Source organism: Triticum urartu, chromosome 7A (genome assembly GCF_056163025.1).
Source record: "Triticum urartu cultivar PI428250 chromosome 7A, HENAU_Tu73, whole genome shotgun sequence".
In the NCBI taxonomy this organism is placed as follows: domain Eukaryota; kingdom Viridiplantae; phylum Streptophyta; class Magnoliopsida; order Poales; family Poaceae; genus Triticum; species Triticum urartu.
The window spans coordinates 183320711-183337744 of NC_141879.1; the positions used below are offsets into that span (position 1 = coordinate 183320711).

At 44.1% G+C, this 17034-nt stretch overlaps 1 protein-coding gene across 2 annotated transcripts; it reads right to left on the reverse strand.

Moving 5' to 3' along the window:
- Positions 1–1538: 1538 nt before the first annotated feature.
- LOC147958891 (plasmodesmata-located protein 6-like) lies at positions 1539–4781 on the reverse strand. Of its 2 annotated transcripts, XM_087536461.1 has the most exons (3): positions 3750–4780; positions 2047–2148; positions 1539–1941 (listed from the first exon to the last, which is right to left on the reverse strand). In XM_087536461.1, the coding sequence occupies exons 1-3, from the start codon at positions 4648–4650 to the stop codon at positions 1931–1933; spliced, it is 1014 nt and encodes a 337-aa protein (XP_087392587.1). In that variant the 5' UTR covers positions 4651–4780; the 3' UTR covers positions 1539–1930. The 2 variants fall into 2 exon arrangements, with proteins under 2 accessions (XP_087392587.1, XP_087392588.1); XM_087536462.1 differs by lacking the exons at positions 1539–1941; positions 2047–2148 and adding an exon at positions 2750–3035 and having other exon boundaries at positions 3750–4781.
- Between the last annotated feature and the right edge of the window lie 12253 nt (positions 4782–17034).

Consider the following 17034-nt stretch of genomic DNA (forward strand, 5'->3'; position numbering starts at 1 on the left):
AGGGTCGGTTGGCATTTCCGATTCACATACATCCTAGATAAATAAAATCTATGTCACGTTGGTCGGCATAATTTTCATAAACAATAAATGAACCAATAGTTATGAAGATAATATACATACCAAATCCGAATCATAGACAGGACGAGGGCCGACGGGGGCGGATACCAAAACCATCGCACTATATAAGATGCAATAATAAATGTAAGAAAATGATACAAGTATCTATCTAAACAGACAAGTAAGAATATTTTTCCTTTCAGAAAGAAGATAAGAACAAGAGGCTCACCACGGTGGTGTCGGTGATGAGATCAGCGCGGGTGATCGACGGCGGTGAAGACGGCGACGGGGCGTGACGGACCGCTAAATCTAGACAAATCTCGAGGAAAATGGAGCTTGGAGGTCGAGCTTCGAGAGGAGAAAGTTTAAGTAGTGTGGCTCGGGCATTCCATCGAACACCTCATGTGCATAGGAGGTGAGCTAGAGCACCACAAACCCCTCCCCTCGCCGGCCAGAGAAAAACAGAGCACTGGAGTGCTCTGCTCGCGGGCGAGGGTATATATAGGCACCTCATTGGTCCCGGTTTGTGGCAAGAACCGGAACTAAAGGGGATCCTTTGGTCCCGGTTCAAGCCACCAACCGGGACCAATGGTGGTGGGCCAGGAGCGAGGCCCATTGGTCCCGGTTCGTCCCACCAACCGGGACCAAAAGGTCCAGACGAACCGGGACCAATGGCCCACGTGGTACGGCCGGCCCCCTGGTTCTACACTGAACCGGGACTAATGGGCTGAGCCGGCCTGGACCATAGCCCTGTTTTCTACTAGTGATGGCCCTTGATCATCACGTGTACCTACAACTTGCTGGTCTATATGCTCAAGCTTATTGGGAAATTTCCTCTTCTCCAACTCGGGTATGAGTTTGGAGATGTTCATGGTGACATTAGCACTCGGAATTCAACCTTTGCATTATATTTTGGTCCCCCAGTTTCTAATACTTTGTAAGAGATGTTTATGGTGCTTGTATTACTGCTTAAGCTGAACCTCCTAACCTTCTATAGTTTTTTTTGTGATGTTTAATGTTGCACTGGATAGATGTATGATACTTTTAACTATTTGTTGCTTCATTTTCTACTGTCGAGCTTTAAGTATCTTTTTTATTTCTGTTACAAGATAATGTTCATACTTGGTATGCCTCGGGCCCTCAGGATTATTGACAGAAAGGCCACTGTCGCGTTGTGGATTAGCACATGATCGAGTTGCATCACCTTGTTTCCATAATTAACGTACGTCATTCTTTTGAATTCACAATTGGTGAAGGTACCTTTTGACTTGATTGGCGGTCCTATGCTGACTCACCAGCAATGATCTTAACACCAAAGATAACATAATAAAGATGCATTTTGATCCATTTTTTAGAATGCCTCATGATGACAACCCTGGCCGCTCTCGCAAAAGATGATCGAAATTATTCTGTTCCCCAACCGCATTACTCAATAACATATATTTTGAGAAAATCTCTATATTTACTCCAACGGCAGCCCACAAGATTGTACTCTACTAATTGATTGCCTCCGATAAATTAACAGCACTTTACATGAGCCCATCACACCAACCAAAAGACAATGACATGAACAGCAGTACAATAATAACATGGACATGAATCACATATATAGTGGTCACTTCAACAAATATATATCTTCTTATTTCTGCGTAGTAATATTTTCCTTAGTGGCTAGTAGCATGCAGCTGGAATCTCCAGTTCCCTACTTAGGCACAGTGGCGGCATGGCCTCCCTTTGTTTTTCTGGCACGGCAAAAGAGACCCTAAAAGATAAAAAGAGAGATACTAAAGCAACGCCGAAGCCAAAAGCCACCGACCGATCCAATCTGAGCTAATAGTGGCGAGTGGCGACCACCCCTGCTGCAACCCTTAGCTTAGCTTTTGCCTGCATATTCATGGTTCAGACAAAAACAAGTGGTTTCATCATGAATATGCCATGAACATTCTGAGATTATTCGACAATGATTCTCGGCTTGAATTCGGGGCTTACCGTTGGCGGCGCGGGCTCTTCGGACGAAGGAGAGGAAGATGATGATGATGGCCGCCGCCGCCACGATGCCGATGATGATGGCGAGGGTCTTCCCGGAACCATCTGACGAACATAACAGATACAACACGTGGATGTCAAGATAACATTCATCGCACTCGCTCCATGCATGTGCTCTGTTTGATGATCCTTTACAGCCAGTATTGTACAAATGTAGCTTTGTGCAAAGTGGCCATGTAAAAGTCTCAAAACTCAAAAGCTACAGCGCAAAGCAGAAAAGGCTAGGGAGTACCCTAGCCACGGTGTGTGCCAGAGAGATATACGGGCGATGCAAAGCGGGGCAGGATCATTTTGAATCCACTTTGTGATATGCTTGGCTGAATGAAGAAGAACAGGAAAGTGAATCCACATGAAAGTCTTTTTGAAAGTTGAGATTTAAATAGTGTTGGCCAAAAAGCCCTTTCCATGGCCTCTTTGGTACTACCTTTGCTGCAGTTCGCACACACCATCATTTGCTGCTAATTAGTAACTAGGGAGGGCCATCTACTATGCCAATGTGCATGCATTAGGGAATGCACACCACAAGCAGGTTGAACTGTCAACTTGCCAATGTTAACTACTGAACAGTAGTTTAAACACTGCAGCAGTAGGGTAAGAAAGATCTACTTGCATGATCAGAGGCGGGGGGGGGGGGGGGGGGGGGGGGATGAAACTGAAGGAACGTTCTACACGTCGCCCCTAATCATTGATGAAACCGTAGGCAGCAGTCATGCCTAATTTCCGGAGTAGATTTTGACGGGAGGCACCCTGACCATGTCGCACACTGTTTACATTGTCAGCCTAAGAACCTATTTGGTCGGCACACAATTAAGCTGCAGAGAAGCATGGCACATCTTAGGGGACGAGACTTGCCTGCTCCCCGGCGTGTGCCCATCCGTGCTCCCGCATATGTGACTTGATTTGATTGGACAAAATAAGGTCTGGCCCCATCCCTTTAAAATCAGGGAGGGAGATAATTAGATTAGAAAAAAAAGAGGAAAAAAGATAACCGTAGCATGAAGTGGGAGCATGGGGAGAGAGCAGGCAAGCCGAATCCCATCTTAGGGAAGTTGATTTTGGAAAAACATGCATGGAGCCTATGGCATGTGGGCCACATGGTTAAGAAACTGTGGGACGAGCCAAGCACCTAGCACAAGTGGTCATAGACACGTAAATTAAACCTGAAGAAAAGGCAGCCTGCATTTTGTGTTTTGTAAATAGCAACTGTAGAAAGCCTAAATCTATGTGCTTCCATCATGATGCAGACCTAGACACGAGGTGGTGTGTACCCTGCAAAGCATTTGAATATGCTGATCTGTTTTCGATAGTGGCCTAATCGGTGATCTTAAAATTCTTAACAAAAATAATCGTACGCCCGTCTCAAAAGAAGGCAGAATTGTATCGTAGGCGTAGTGCAAGCTACTCTGCATGGACCGTTGCAAGATCCAACCAATATATTCGGATTTCCGTAACAAGTAACCGGATTGGCAGTGGCAGGCTCCCGAAATCGATGCCCATTTTCTTCAGCGTCCGTGCCGATCATCGATGCGAGGCGCGCACAACTAGATAACGGTAATTAAGCCCAGAAATTAAGGTGGTGCGTACACGCGGTGTGATCATCAATCAGGGCAAGAAGTCGCCAATGGTGGCACGATCGATGTGCTTACCTTGGACGTCGCCGTACGGGCGCGGCACGAACCCGTATCCGTATCCGCTGCCTGCGCCCGGAACGCCGACGGTGCCGCCGCCGGCGATGCCATTGCCTCCTCCAGCGATGCCATTGCCGCCGTCACCGATGGGGCCGGCGTTGCCGCCGCCGATGACGTTGCCTCCACCGGGGGTGCCCCCGCCGGCGCCGGCGCCGGCATTGGACCAGAAGCGCGCGTAGCACTTGCCGAGGTAGACCTCCCCGGCGGAGGCGTCGCCGCAGCCGGCCTTGAGCTGCGAGGCGGCGACGGAGACGCAGTCGGTGCAGGCCTTGGCGCCGAGGTCCCCCACGCACTGCGACATGGCCTGCACGTACCCGGCCGCGCCGGCGCGGTACGAGCCGTCGGCCGCGGGGGACGACGCGGCCTGGAGCGCGCCGAGCGCCGCGTCGCGCAGCGCCGCGACGCCGGCGTCCCCGCTCTCGCCGCCGCACTTCTTGAACAGCACCGTGTTGTCCGGCTTCCCGAGGAACGAGTCGTTGCCGTAGCGGACGAAGCACGCGCGCAGCTGCACCGCGCCGCCGGCGGCCGAGTTGCAGAGGGAGGCGAGCTTGGAGGCGGACGCCTTGACGCAGACGCCGCAGACGGCGGCGGGGAGGTCGGAGCGGCACTGGTAGAGCCCGACCAGGCCCGTGGCGGCGCCGGACGGCGGGGTGTAGTTGGCGTAGGGGGTGGAGGCCGCGGTGTCGGTGAGGGTCGAGAGCACGGTGTCGACGTCCGCGGCGTACTGGGTGCCGGCGTCGTAGCGCGCCTGCGAGCACCCGGCGTACACGAACGCCGTGTAGTCGTCGGCGCCGCGCGCGCGAACGGCGAGCAGCGCGATCAGGATCGGCAGCGCCGTTGCTGCAAGAACCTTCCACATGCTTGGAGCTTCTCGGCTTGGACGTGCTAGTGTTTGATGCTTCGGCAGACTTGGGAAGCTGAGGAAGATGAGCGCGGAGCAGAATGGCAGGGCAGTAGCTAGTGTTCGGAGTGTGTAGTGGAGTGGGCTTGAAAGGGTTTATAAGGAGGAAGCTAATCACTCGGGTTAATAATACTGGTGACGTCGCCAACGCATCTTACTTTTCAAGTTTTCATCCTATCACGTGAGGTAACAGATGATGTTCCCACGGAAACAAGATCTAATTACCCTCTATCTAGATGATACATGTGTTCGAGCGACAAGTAATATGGATTGAAGGGAGTAATATTCTTTTTCATACATTTTGAAATATAATATTATTAAGAAGAGCAGTCCAAGGCTCCAAGCTACGTTAGAAAAACTACAAGATACAAAATGACCAGCAAAAAATAAAATTACATCGAAGGTCATACTAATTGTGTTTTCCTTCCAAAAAAAGACTGCAATAGCCACTCATTGCGGAAACGAGGTTAACTGCTGATGGAATATTAGTAGGGGCACCACCCCAAGCAACACAAACTTGCAATCATTCACCGACAGTCCAGAAGGTTGGAGAAATCGGGCCATGTCGTAACACAACTTGAAAGAAGAGGTCGAAGGCATGGCGTCAAAATCCCTCAAAAGAAGAGGTCGAAGTTGTGGCATCAAAATCTAGCCAAACTGCTTTCCTTAACTAAAACACCAACTGCAAGATTTGAAGAGAGTCAACAAGTTTGGCAATACCTTCTTAATGAACTGAAATATATGTTCAATATTTTGTGAAATTCATTGAAAGATGTGTTAAATATTTTCCAAAAATGATTGAGATATAAATTTCTACATATAGTTCACACACAAATTTACTCCTTGTCATCATGGAGACAGAAGGGGAAAAGGTGAGGGAGGTGAACTTAGCTTGTTAAGATTAGGGGATTCCAAGGTTCAAGAACTATCATCGACAAGCTCCTTTCCTCTTCCGTTGCTTCGACCTCCGCCGCCGGAGTTGCAGATCAGTCAACAAGAGATCTTCAACGGGCTTCTCGGGCGGCTAGGGTGGAATGCCCATCAACTGAAGGATCACTGGCAATTTACTACGCTCCCTCCTTCAACTTCCAATGGAGAGGCCCTTTCTTTGCCAAAAGATGGCGAGAGCCATGGTCCGAGAAGGTGGCAAATGCTTCTCCATGACTTGATTGTTTTTGTTTTTTGTGTTTTCTTTGCGGTCATGTGTGCAAAAGGGAATGGCATGGATATAATTTTCTGCCTTTTAGGTCCATTTGCGGTGATGTGTCATTTTTAACATAAATGTCAATTTTTGGAACCTTCATGTCCATCCATGCCATTTATAAAAACTTCGGCGGTACCGCACCAGGCATGGTGGTTGGATCCAATTTCATGCTCTCCAGTCATAATACCATAGGAGTCCTCCTATTCCGTGTGAATATCCTATGGGCCACGACCAATTTTGCGTAGAGGCTCCTACATTTTTATTGCAGTAAGTTTCTTTTATTTTACACACTTCAGAGAAAATGTGGGGAAAAATCATGAATTTAAGAAGACGAATATGATTTGCAAAAATATATTCACAAATTTAAAAAAGATCATGAATTTTAGGAAATGTTTGAGAAATTTTAGAATGTTCACACATTAAAACATAAAATATTGAACTTTTTGATAAAATGTTCGCTAATTTAAAAAATATTTCATATGTTCTAAAGAAATGTCTGCCAATTTTTTTAAAAATTCATGGATTATTTAGCAACTATTCATGGGTTTTAAAATTGTTCAAGGATTTTTAGAAAAATAATTAACTATTAGAAATATAACAAATGAAATAAGGAAGAAAAGGGGAAAAATAAGAAGAAACCAAGAAAAGAAAACCCAAAAAACAATCGAAGACCGGAAAAGTCGGCCGAAAGGAGGAAGGAGCATAAGCATGAACGATGCCTCACACACACTGGGTTGTCCCAACTGGCATTGTGGTGGTACACGTTTGGTCTATTCAGCTGCAAGAGCTTTTGGGAATGGATGCGCGAACCATCATGGGGATCCCCCTCTGTACTCGCAACACAAGGGATTTTTGGAGCTAGAACTTTGAAAGAAGCAGAGTTTTCTCAGTAAAGTCATCCTATCGCATGCTAGTTGCCACAAGAGAACGCCGTGAGGTGTGGTTGGAAGTAACTGTAGGAACATCATCATCGGTAGTTGAGGAAGGACCTTGGAAGAAGCTATGGAATACCAAAGTCCCAGGGGAAGGTGAAAATGTTTCTCTGGAGACTATCTAAGTAGAAACTACCTACTGAAGATGTGCGTGCACATAGACACATGGCAGACAATCCTCTATGCAGGATGTGTGGAGCTCCGGGCTCATGGAGACACTCCCTGGTTAGTTGCACAACATCAAGGTGTACCTGGGCGCTAGTAGATGATGAGCTTGCTCGGAGATTGGTAGCAGCGACCGAACCCAATGCCAAGTAGTGGCTTTTTACGCTCATCGAATTGTTATCACATGAGCAATTTGTGCTATTGGCGGTCACACTTTGGCACGCAAAGGTATTCATGCATGAGCAGATCTTCCAAACTATGCAAGTCACTCATTCCTTGGTAAGGAACTTTACTTCGGAGCTCAGTGTTATGTCAGAACAACGAGTTACTAGAGCTCCAGGAGGAGTACCGAATGCTCATACTACCTGACAGAAGGCACCCCCAGCTGGTTATGCCAAGGTTCACGTTGACGCCGGGATCAGAGCTGGCAGAAGAGGCTCGACAGGGGCTGTTTGTCGTGGCCATCACAGTAACTATCTCGAAAGCTCGACGCTAGTCATTGTAGGTTTGGAGGGCCCTTTGATACTACAGACCATTGCATATAGAGAGGCACTTTCTCTCGCAGAAGACCTCAACTTACAGAATTTGCTGATTGCTTATGATTCCAAACAAGCTATCTTAGATATTTATAGAGAAGCATGGGGAAGAATGGATTAGTTGTAAATGAGACAAAGCTTAGATTAGTTCAATTTCATTGTATCTTTTCTTTTGAAGGTCGTGCTGCAATATTAAAGCACATAGTTTAGTTAAGTTCTCTCTTGATAGAGGGTCAGGGTGCCATGTTTGGTTGGGCCAACCTCATGACTCTGATTGTATCCCACACTCTGTGGTATTTGATGAATAAATTGGCTTTATCCCCTAAAAAAGTGACAAGAGCTATACACCTAAAAACTGCAAGAGTTATACTCCCTCCGTTCCAAATTACTCGTCGCAGTAATGAATGTATTTAGAAATAAAATACATCTAGATACATCCATACCTGCGACAAGTAATTCGGAATGGAGGGAGTACGAAATAACTAGTTAAGTAGAACTTTTTTGCAAAGGTCACTCCCCTCTCCATATCGCAACAAGTGTCGCACTGCATATACGCCACTTCTCGCAACCTGGGAGTTTCCCCTTTTTCCGTTGATTTGTTTATTAAAGAATGTTCTACTCTCAAACCGCGCGTCAAATCTCGATCCATTTTCACCACTAGATTTCTCGCGTCGAGATCTTCAAAACTTGACCCTATGTTGCTTGGTTTTGTTAAACCTTTTTTCACAAAAAAATTGGACGAAAAAACTCAAATCAGAGGCATGTTTTTTCCTTTCCGAGAGACATGGTCGTGCCCCTCACGGAAGTAAATCCGTGCCCCCCCCTCGAAGTAAATCCATGCCTCTAGTGGTAGTAAAAATATGTGGTTTTTCCTTTGGAGAGAGGCACGACCATGCCTCTCCGGTAAGCAAATCCGTGCCTTCGCGAGAAGTAAATCTGTGTATTGTCCGGAAGAAAAAAACATGTTTTTTCCTTTTTGAGAGTGCCTCTCGCAGAAGCAAATATGAACCTCTATGAGAAGTAAATTTGTTGCTCTCGTGGTAGGGGGAAAAGAAAGTATGTTTTTCCCCTTTTGCGAGAGGCACGGCCGTGCCTCCCGTGGAAGCAAATCCGTGACTCCACAAGAAGTAAATCTGTGCCTCTCGCGAAAGAAAAAGAAAAAAAGTATGTTTTTCCTTTCTGAGAGGCACGCTCACAAAAACAAATCTATGCCTATACGAGAAGTAAATATGTGCCTCTCGTCGTAGGGAAAAAAAGAATACACTTTCTTACCTTTTGCCAGAGGTACACGCGGAAGCAAATTCGTGCTTCCAATACTCGTAGCTCTGGGTCCAAAACCTAAGAAAAGCCAGGGAAACCGAAAACACAAAAAAAGCATCTAAAAGCCAAAAACGATGTAGAAAAATTAAAAAATGTAATTTGTAGAGAGCACCCAAAATGTGACATGTGGCGGCAGCTAGGAGCGCGCCATATAGCGCACTCTTAGCCCACACCAAGTGACCCTTGGGGAGGCTCCCGAAGAAGTGCTCTTTGATTAGTTGCTCCCAGAGTTATATATCTCAACTCAAGCATTCTCTCAAGAGGGCCGACCCCACAGGAGGTTTCTATGTACATGATACGTCTCCGTCTTATCTACTTTTCCAAACACTTTTGTCCTTATTTTGGACTCTAACTTGCATGATTTGAATGGAACTAACCCGAACTGACGTTGTTTTCAGCAGAATTGCCATGGTGTTATTTATGTGCAGAAACAAAAGTTCTCGGAATGACCTAAAACTTCACGGAGATTATTTTTGGAAATAATAAAAAATACTAGCAAAAGATCAAGACCAGGGGGCCCACACCCTAGCCATGAGGGTGGGGGCGCACCTGCCCCCCCTGGGCACCCCCCTACCTCGTGGGCCCCTTGGAGCTCCTCCGACCTCAACTCCAACTCTATATATTCGTGTTCGAAGAGAAAAAAAATCAGAAAGAAAGATTCCTCGCGTTTTACGATACGGAGCCGCCGCCAAGCCCTAAACTCTCTCGGGAGGGCTGATCTGGAGTCCGTTCGGGGCTCCGGAGAGGGGAATCCGATGCCATCGTCATCATCAACAATCCTCCATCACAAATTTCATGATGCTCACCGTCGTGCGTGAGTAATTCCATCGTAGACTTGCTGGACGGTGATGGATTGGATGAGATTTATCATGTAATCAAGTTAGTTTTGTTAGGGTTTGGTCCCTAGTATCCACTATGTTCTGAGATTGATATTGCTATGACTTTGCTATGCTTAATACCTATTATATTTTCATGCAATATATGTGAGTTCTTGATCCTATCTTGCAAGTCTATAGTCACCTACTATGTGTTATGATCCGGCAACCCCGAAGTGACAATAATCTGGACCACTCCCGGTGATGACCGTAGTTTGAGGAGTTCATGTATTCACTATGTGTTAATGCTCTATTCTGGTACTCTATTAAAAGGAGGCCTTAATATCCCTTAGTTTCCGCTAGGACGCCGCTGCCACGGGAGGGTAGGACAAAAGATGCCATGCAAGTTATTTTCCATAAGCACGTATGAGTATATTCGGAATACATGCCTACATTACATTGATGAATTGGAGCTAGTTCTGTGTCACCCTAGGTTATGACTGTTACATGATGAACCGCATCCGGCATAATTTTCCATCACCGATCCAATGCCTACGGGCTTTCCATATATTGTTCTTTGCTTATTTACTTTTCCGTTGCTATTGCTATCATCACTACAAAATACCAAAAACGTTACTTTTGCTATCATTACCTTTTGCTACCGTTACCACTACTATCATATTACTTTGCTACTAAATACTTTGCTGCAGATATTAAGTTTCTAGGTGTGGTTGAATTGACAACTCAGGTGCTAATACTTGAGAATATTCTTTGGCTCCCCTTGTGTCGAATCAATAAATTTGGGTTGAATACTCTACCCTCGAAAACTGTTGCGGTCCCCTATACTTGTGGGTTATCAAGACTATTTTCTGGCGCCGTTGCCGGGGAGCATAGCTCTATTCCTTGAGTCACTTGGGATTTATATTTGCTTATCATTATGAAGAACTTGAGAGATCCAAAAACCAAGATTTATCCCTCAACTACGAGGGGAGGTAAGGAACTGCCATCTAGCTCTGCACTTGATTCACCCTCTGTTTTGAGTAAGCTTGTGACACCTAAACCTGCTTCTACTATTCGTTCTGATATGTCGCATGTTATTGATGATGCCACTTCTTCTATGCATGATACTTATGATGAAACTACTTCTATGCTTGATACTAATGTGCCACTTGGTGAATTTCTTGATGAACAACTTGCTAAGGCTAGAGAGAATGAAATTATTGAAACTGATAATACTGATGAAAGTGATTATGAAGACTCTCCCCTTAATAAATATGAATCGCCTGTTATTCCTGAGGGTTATGTTTTGGAAAAAGAAGCTGCTTTAGCTATTTTAGCTTGCAAAGATAGATACGAGCTCAAGAGGTTATTAGCTAAATGGAAGCAGCAATCTCTTAATGCTAGAATGAAACCTGACCCTTCTTTTGCTACTTCACCTATCTGTGTTACTGATAAGGATTGTGAATTCTCTGTTGATCCTAATATAATTACTTTGGTTGAATCTGATCCTTTTCTTGGCTATGAATCTGAAACTGTTGTGGCACATCTTACTAAATTAAATGATATAGCCACCCTGTTCACTAATGATGAGAAATCTCGCTACCTTTATATCCTTAAAATATTTCCGTTCTCATTAAAGGGTGATGCTAAGATATGGTTTAATTCTCTTGATCCTGGTTGTGTGCGTAGTCCCTAGGATATGATTTATTACTTCTCTGCTAAATATTTCCCTGCTCATAAGAAACAAGCTGCTTTAAGGGATATATACAACTTTGTGCAAATTGAAGAAGAGAGTCTCCCACAAGCTTGAGGGAGGCTTCTCCAATTACTTAATGCTTTGCCTGATCACCCTCTTAAGAAAAATGAAATACTTGATATCTTTTATAATGGACTAACCGATGCTTTCAGAGATTACCTGGATAGTTGTGTTGGTTCTGTTTTTAGGGAAAGAACACCGGATGAAGCTGAAATTCTATTGAATAATATGTTGACAAATGAAAATAATTGGACACTTCCTGAGCCAACTCCTGAGCCTATTCCTAAACCAACTCCGAAGAAAAGTGGTGTTCTATTTCTCAGTCCTGAAGATATGTAAGAGGCAAAGAAATCTATGAAAGAAAAAGGTATTAAAGCTGAAGATGTTAAGAATTTACCTCCTATTGAAGAAATACACGGTCTTAATTTACCGCCTGTTGAAGAAACATATGATCTTAATCCATTACCTATTGAAGAAATACATGGTATTGATAACCCGACACAGGTAGTAAAGGTAAATTCTCTCTATAGATATGATAAAGCTGAAATCCCTCTTACTAAGTTTGCTAGCCCATGCTTAGATGAGTTTGATAATTTTATGTTAAGCAAGAAGATTTTAATGCTTATTTTGGTAGACAATTGAAATAGAATTCAAATATGCTTGAACACTTGGGTGATTATATGGCTAATGTCAAAGGTGAACTTAAACTTATTAGTAAACATGCTTGTATGGTTACCACTCAAGTAGAACAAGTACTTAAGGCTCAAAATGAATTGCTCAACGAATTGAATACTAAGAATAATGATTATGCTGTTAGAGTGGCTACTAGAACCGGTAAAATGACTCAGGAACCTTTGTATCCTGAAGGCCACCCTAAGAGAATTGAGCAAGATTCCCAGAGAAATAATATAGATGCACATAGTCCTTCTAAAAGGAAGAAAAAGAAAAATGATAGGACTTTGCATGCTTCTAGCGAACCTATTGCTGAACCACCTGAGAATCCAAATGATATCTCTATTTCTGATGCTGAAACACAATCTGGTAATGAACATGAACCTAATGAAAATGTTAATGATGATGTTCATGATGATGCTCAACCTAGCAATGATAATGATATAGAAATTGAACCTGCTGTTGATCTTGATAACCCACAATCAAAGAATCAACGTTATGATAAGAGAAACTTTATTGCTAGGAAACATGGTAAAGAAAGAGAATCATGGGTTCAGAAACCCATGCCTTTTCCTCCCAAACCATCCAAGAAAAAGGATGATGAGGATTTTGAGCGCTTTGCTGAAATGATTAGACCTATCTTTTTGCGTATGCGATTAACTGATATGCTTAAAATGAATCCTTATGCTAAATATATGAAAGAAATTGTTACTAATAAAAGAAAGATACCGGAAGCTGAAATTTCCACCATGCTTGCTAATTATACTTTCAAGGCTGGAATACCAAAGAAACTTGGAGATCTAGGAGTACCCACTATACCATGCTCCATTAAAAGAAACTATGTTAAAACTGCTTTATGTGATCTTGGAGCCGGTGTTAGTGTTATGCCTCTCTCTTTATATCTTAGACTTGATTTGAATAAGTTGACACCTACTGAAATATCTTTGCAAATGGCTGATAAATCAACTGCTATACCTGTCGGTATTTGTGAGGATGTGCCTATTGTGGTTGCAAATGTTACTATTTTAACGGACTTTGTTATTCTTGATATTCCCGAGGACGATAGTATGTCTATTATTCTTGGAAGACCCTTTTTGAATACTGCAGGGGCTGTTATTGATTGCAACAAAGGCAATGTCACTTTTCATGTTAATGGTAATGAGCATACGGTACACTTTCCGAGGAAACAACCTCAAGTTCATAGTATCAACTCTATTGGAAAAATTCCATTGATTATATTTGGAGGTTTTGAATTTCCTCTTCCTACTGTCAAGAAGAAATATGATATTCTTATTATTGGGGATGTGCATATCCTCGTTGAGGTAACATAGTGTTATTCGAAATTTCTCCGGTTCCATGTTATTCGGAATGAGTTCGTTAACAAGACTTAATCAACCTTGTTAGTGGATTCCTTTTGATGATCATGAGATGGATGAATTTAGAAAACACAACTCTCTGTACCCTCCTTTTACTTTCTGTTATTTATAAAATAAAATAGTATTTTCTGTCTGTTATCTGAATTATCCGTGCAATATAAAAATACCCGGAAAATAAAAGTTCTCCAAATGCCCTGAAATTTAAATATGATTTTTTCTGGAATATTTGAGAATACCTGGCACTGAGAACACAGCAGGAGGGGCAAGCACCTGGCCATGAGGGTGGAGGGAGCGCCCCCTGCCTCGTGGGCCCATGGTGGCCCTCCTCCACTTATGCCTGCACCCACACACTCCTTCTTCCTCCCACAAACACCAATATCCAGCTCAAACCCGAGTCCAAGCTCATTTTGCTGCCATTTTCGATCTCCTTGCTCAAAGCACCTCTTACAAAACTGCTTGGGGGGATTGTTCCTTGGTATGTGACTCCTGTTGGGGAACGTAGTAATTTCAAAAAATTTCCTACGCACACGCAAGATCATGGTGATGCATAGCAACGAGAGGGGAGAGTGTGATCTACGTACCCTTGTAGATTGACAACGGAAGCGTTAGCACAACGTGGTTGATGTAGTCGTACGTCTTCACGGCCCGACCGATCAAGCACCGAAACTACGCCACCTCCGAGTTCTAGCACACGTTCAGCTCGATGACGATCCCCGGACTCCGATCCAGCAAAGTGTCGGGGAAGAGTTCCGTCAGCACGACGACGTGGTGACGATCTTGATGTACTACCGTCGTAGGGCTTCGCCTAAGCACCGCTACAATATTATCGAGGTCTATGGTGGAAGGGGGCACCGCACACGGCTAAGAATATGATCACCTGAATCAACTTGTGTGTCTAGGGGTGCCCCTGCCCCGTATATAAAGGATCAAAGGGGGGTGCGGCCGGCCAGGAGAGGGCACGCCAGGAGGAGTCCTACTCCCTCCGGGAGTAGGATTCCCCCCCTTTCCTAGTTGGAATAGGATTCGGGAGGGGGAAAGAGGAGAGAGAGAAGGAAGGGGGGGCGCCGGCCCCCTCTCCTTGTCCTATTCGGACTAGGGGGGGAGGGGCGCGCGGCCCAGCCCTGGCCACCTCTCCTCTCTTCCACTAAAGCCCACTAAGGCCCATATACCTCCCGGGGGGTTCCGGTAACCTCCCGGTACTCCAGTAAAATCCTGATTTCACCCAGAACACTTCCGATATCCCAATATAGGCTTCCAATATATCAATATTTATGTCTCGACCATTTCGAGACTCCTCGTCATGTCCGTGATCACATCCGGGACTCCGAACAAACTTCGGTACATCAAAATGCATAAACTCATAATATAACTGTCATCGAAACCTTAAGCGTGCGGACCCTACGGGTTCGAGAACAATGTAGACATGACCGAGGCGCGTCTCCGATCAATAACCAATAGCGGAACCTGGATGCTCATATTGGCTCCTACATATTCTACGAAGATCTTTTATCGGTCAGACCGCATAACAACATACGTTGTTCCCTTTGTCATCGGTATGTTACTTGCCCGAGATTCGATCGTCGGTATCTCAATACCTAGTTCAATCTCGTTACCGGTAAGTCTCTTTACTCGTTACGTAATACATCATCTCAAAACTAACTCATTAGTTGCAATGCTTGCAAGGCTTATGTGATGTGCATTACCGAGAGGGCCCAGAGATACCTCTCCGACAATCGGAGTGACAAATCCTAATCTCGAAATACGCCAACCCAACATGTACCTTTGGAGGAACCTGTAGAGCACCTTTATAATCACCCAGTTACGTTGTGACGTTTGGTAGCACACAAAGTGTTCCTCCGGCAAACGGGAGTTGCATAATCTCATAGTCATAGGAACATGTATAAGTCATGAAGAAAGCAATAGCAACATACTAAACGATCGGGTGCTAAGCTAATGGAATGGGTCATGTCAATCAGATCATTCACCTAATGATGTGATCCCGTTAATCAAATAACAACTCTTTGTCCATGGTTAGGAAACATAACCATCTTTGATTAACGAGCTAGTCAAGTAGAGGCATACTAGTGACACTCTGTTTGTCTATGTATTCACACATGTATTACGTTTCCGGTTAATACAATTCTAGCATGAATAATAAACATTTATCATGATATAAGGAAATAAATAATAACTTTATTATTGCCTCTAGGGCATATTTCCTTCAGTCTCCCACTTGCACTAGAGTCAATAATCTAGATTACACAGTAATGATTCTAACACCCATGGAGCCTTGGTGCTGATCATGTTTTGCTCGTGGAAGAGGCTTAGTCAACGGGTCTGCGACATTCAGATCCGTATGTATCTTGCAAATCTCTATGTCTCCCACCTGGACTAGATCCCGGATGAAATTGAAGCGTCTCTTGATGTGCTTGGTTCTCTTGTGAAATCTGGATTCCTTTGCCAAGGCAATTGCACCATTATTGTCACAAAAGATTTTCATTGGACCCGATGCACTAGGTATGACACCTAGATCGGATATGAACTCCTTCATCCAGACTCCTTCATTTGCTGCTTCCGAAGCAACTATGTATTCCGCTTCACACGTAGATCCCACCACGACGCTTTGTTTAGAACTGCACCAACTAACAGCTCCACCGTTTAATGTAAACACGTATCCGGTTTGCGATTTAGAACCGTCCGGATCAGTGTCAAAGCTCGCATCAACGTAACCATTTACGATTAGCTCTTTGTCACCTCCATAAATGAGAAACATATCCTTAGTCCTTTTCAGGTATTTCAGGATGTTCTTGACCACTGTCCTGTGATCCACTCCTGGATTACTTTGGTACCTCCCTGCTAGACTTATAGCAAGGCACACATCGGGTCTGGTACACAGCATTGCATACATGATAGAGCCTATGGCTGAAGCATAGGGAACATCTTTCATTTTCTCTCTATCTTCTGCAGTGGTCGGGCATTGAGTCTGACTCAACTTCACACCTTGTAACACAGGCAAGAACCCTTTCTTTGCTTGATCCATTTTGAACTTCTTCAAAACTTTGTCAAGGTATGTGCTTTGTGAAAGTCCAATTGAGCGTCTTGATCTATCTCTATAGATATTAATGCCTAATATGTAAGCAGCTTCACCGAGGTCTTTCATTGAAAAACTCTTATTCAAGTATCCCTTTATGCTATCCAGAAATTCTATATCATTTCCAATTAGTAATATGTCATCCACATATAATATCAGAAATGCTACAGAGCTCCCACTCACTTTCTTGTAAATACAGGCTTCTCCAAAAGTCTGTATAAAACCAAATGCTTTGATCACACTATCAAAGCGTTTATTCCAACTCAGAGAGGCTTGCACCAGTCCATAAATGGATCACTGGAGCTTGCACACTTTGTTAGCTCCCTTTGGATCGACAAAACCTTCTGGTTGCATCATATACAACTCTTCTTCCAGAAATCCATTCAGGAATGCATTTTTGACATCCATCTGCCAAATTTCATAATCATAAAATGCGGCAATTGCTAACATGATTCGGACAGACTTAAGCATCGCT

Bases quoted from the DNA above. Each gene is read 5' to 3' on its own strand.
- LOC147958891 (XM_087536461.1), bottom strand. From the start codon at position 4,650: ATGTGGAAGGTTCTTGCAGCAACGGCGCTGCCGATCCTGATCGCGCTG. The intron at 2,149-3,749 runs GTAAGCACATCG...TATGTTCGTCAG, and splicing joins CCCGTACGGCGACGTCCAAG to ATGGTTCCGGGAAGACCCTC.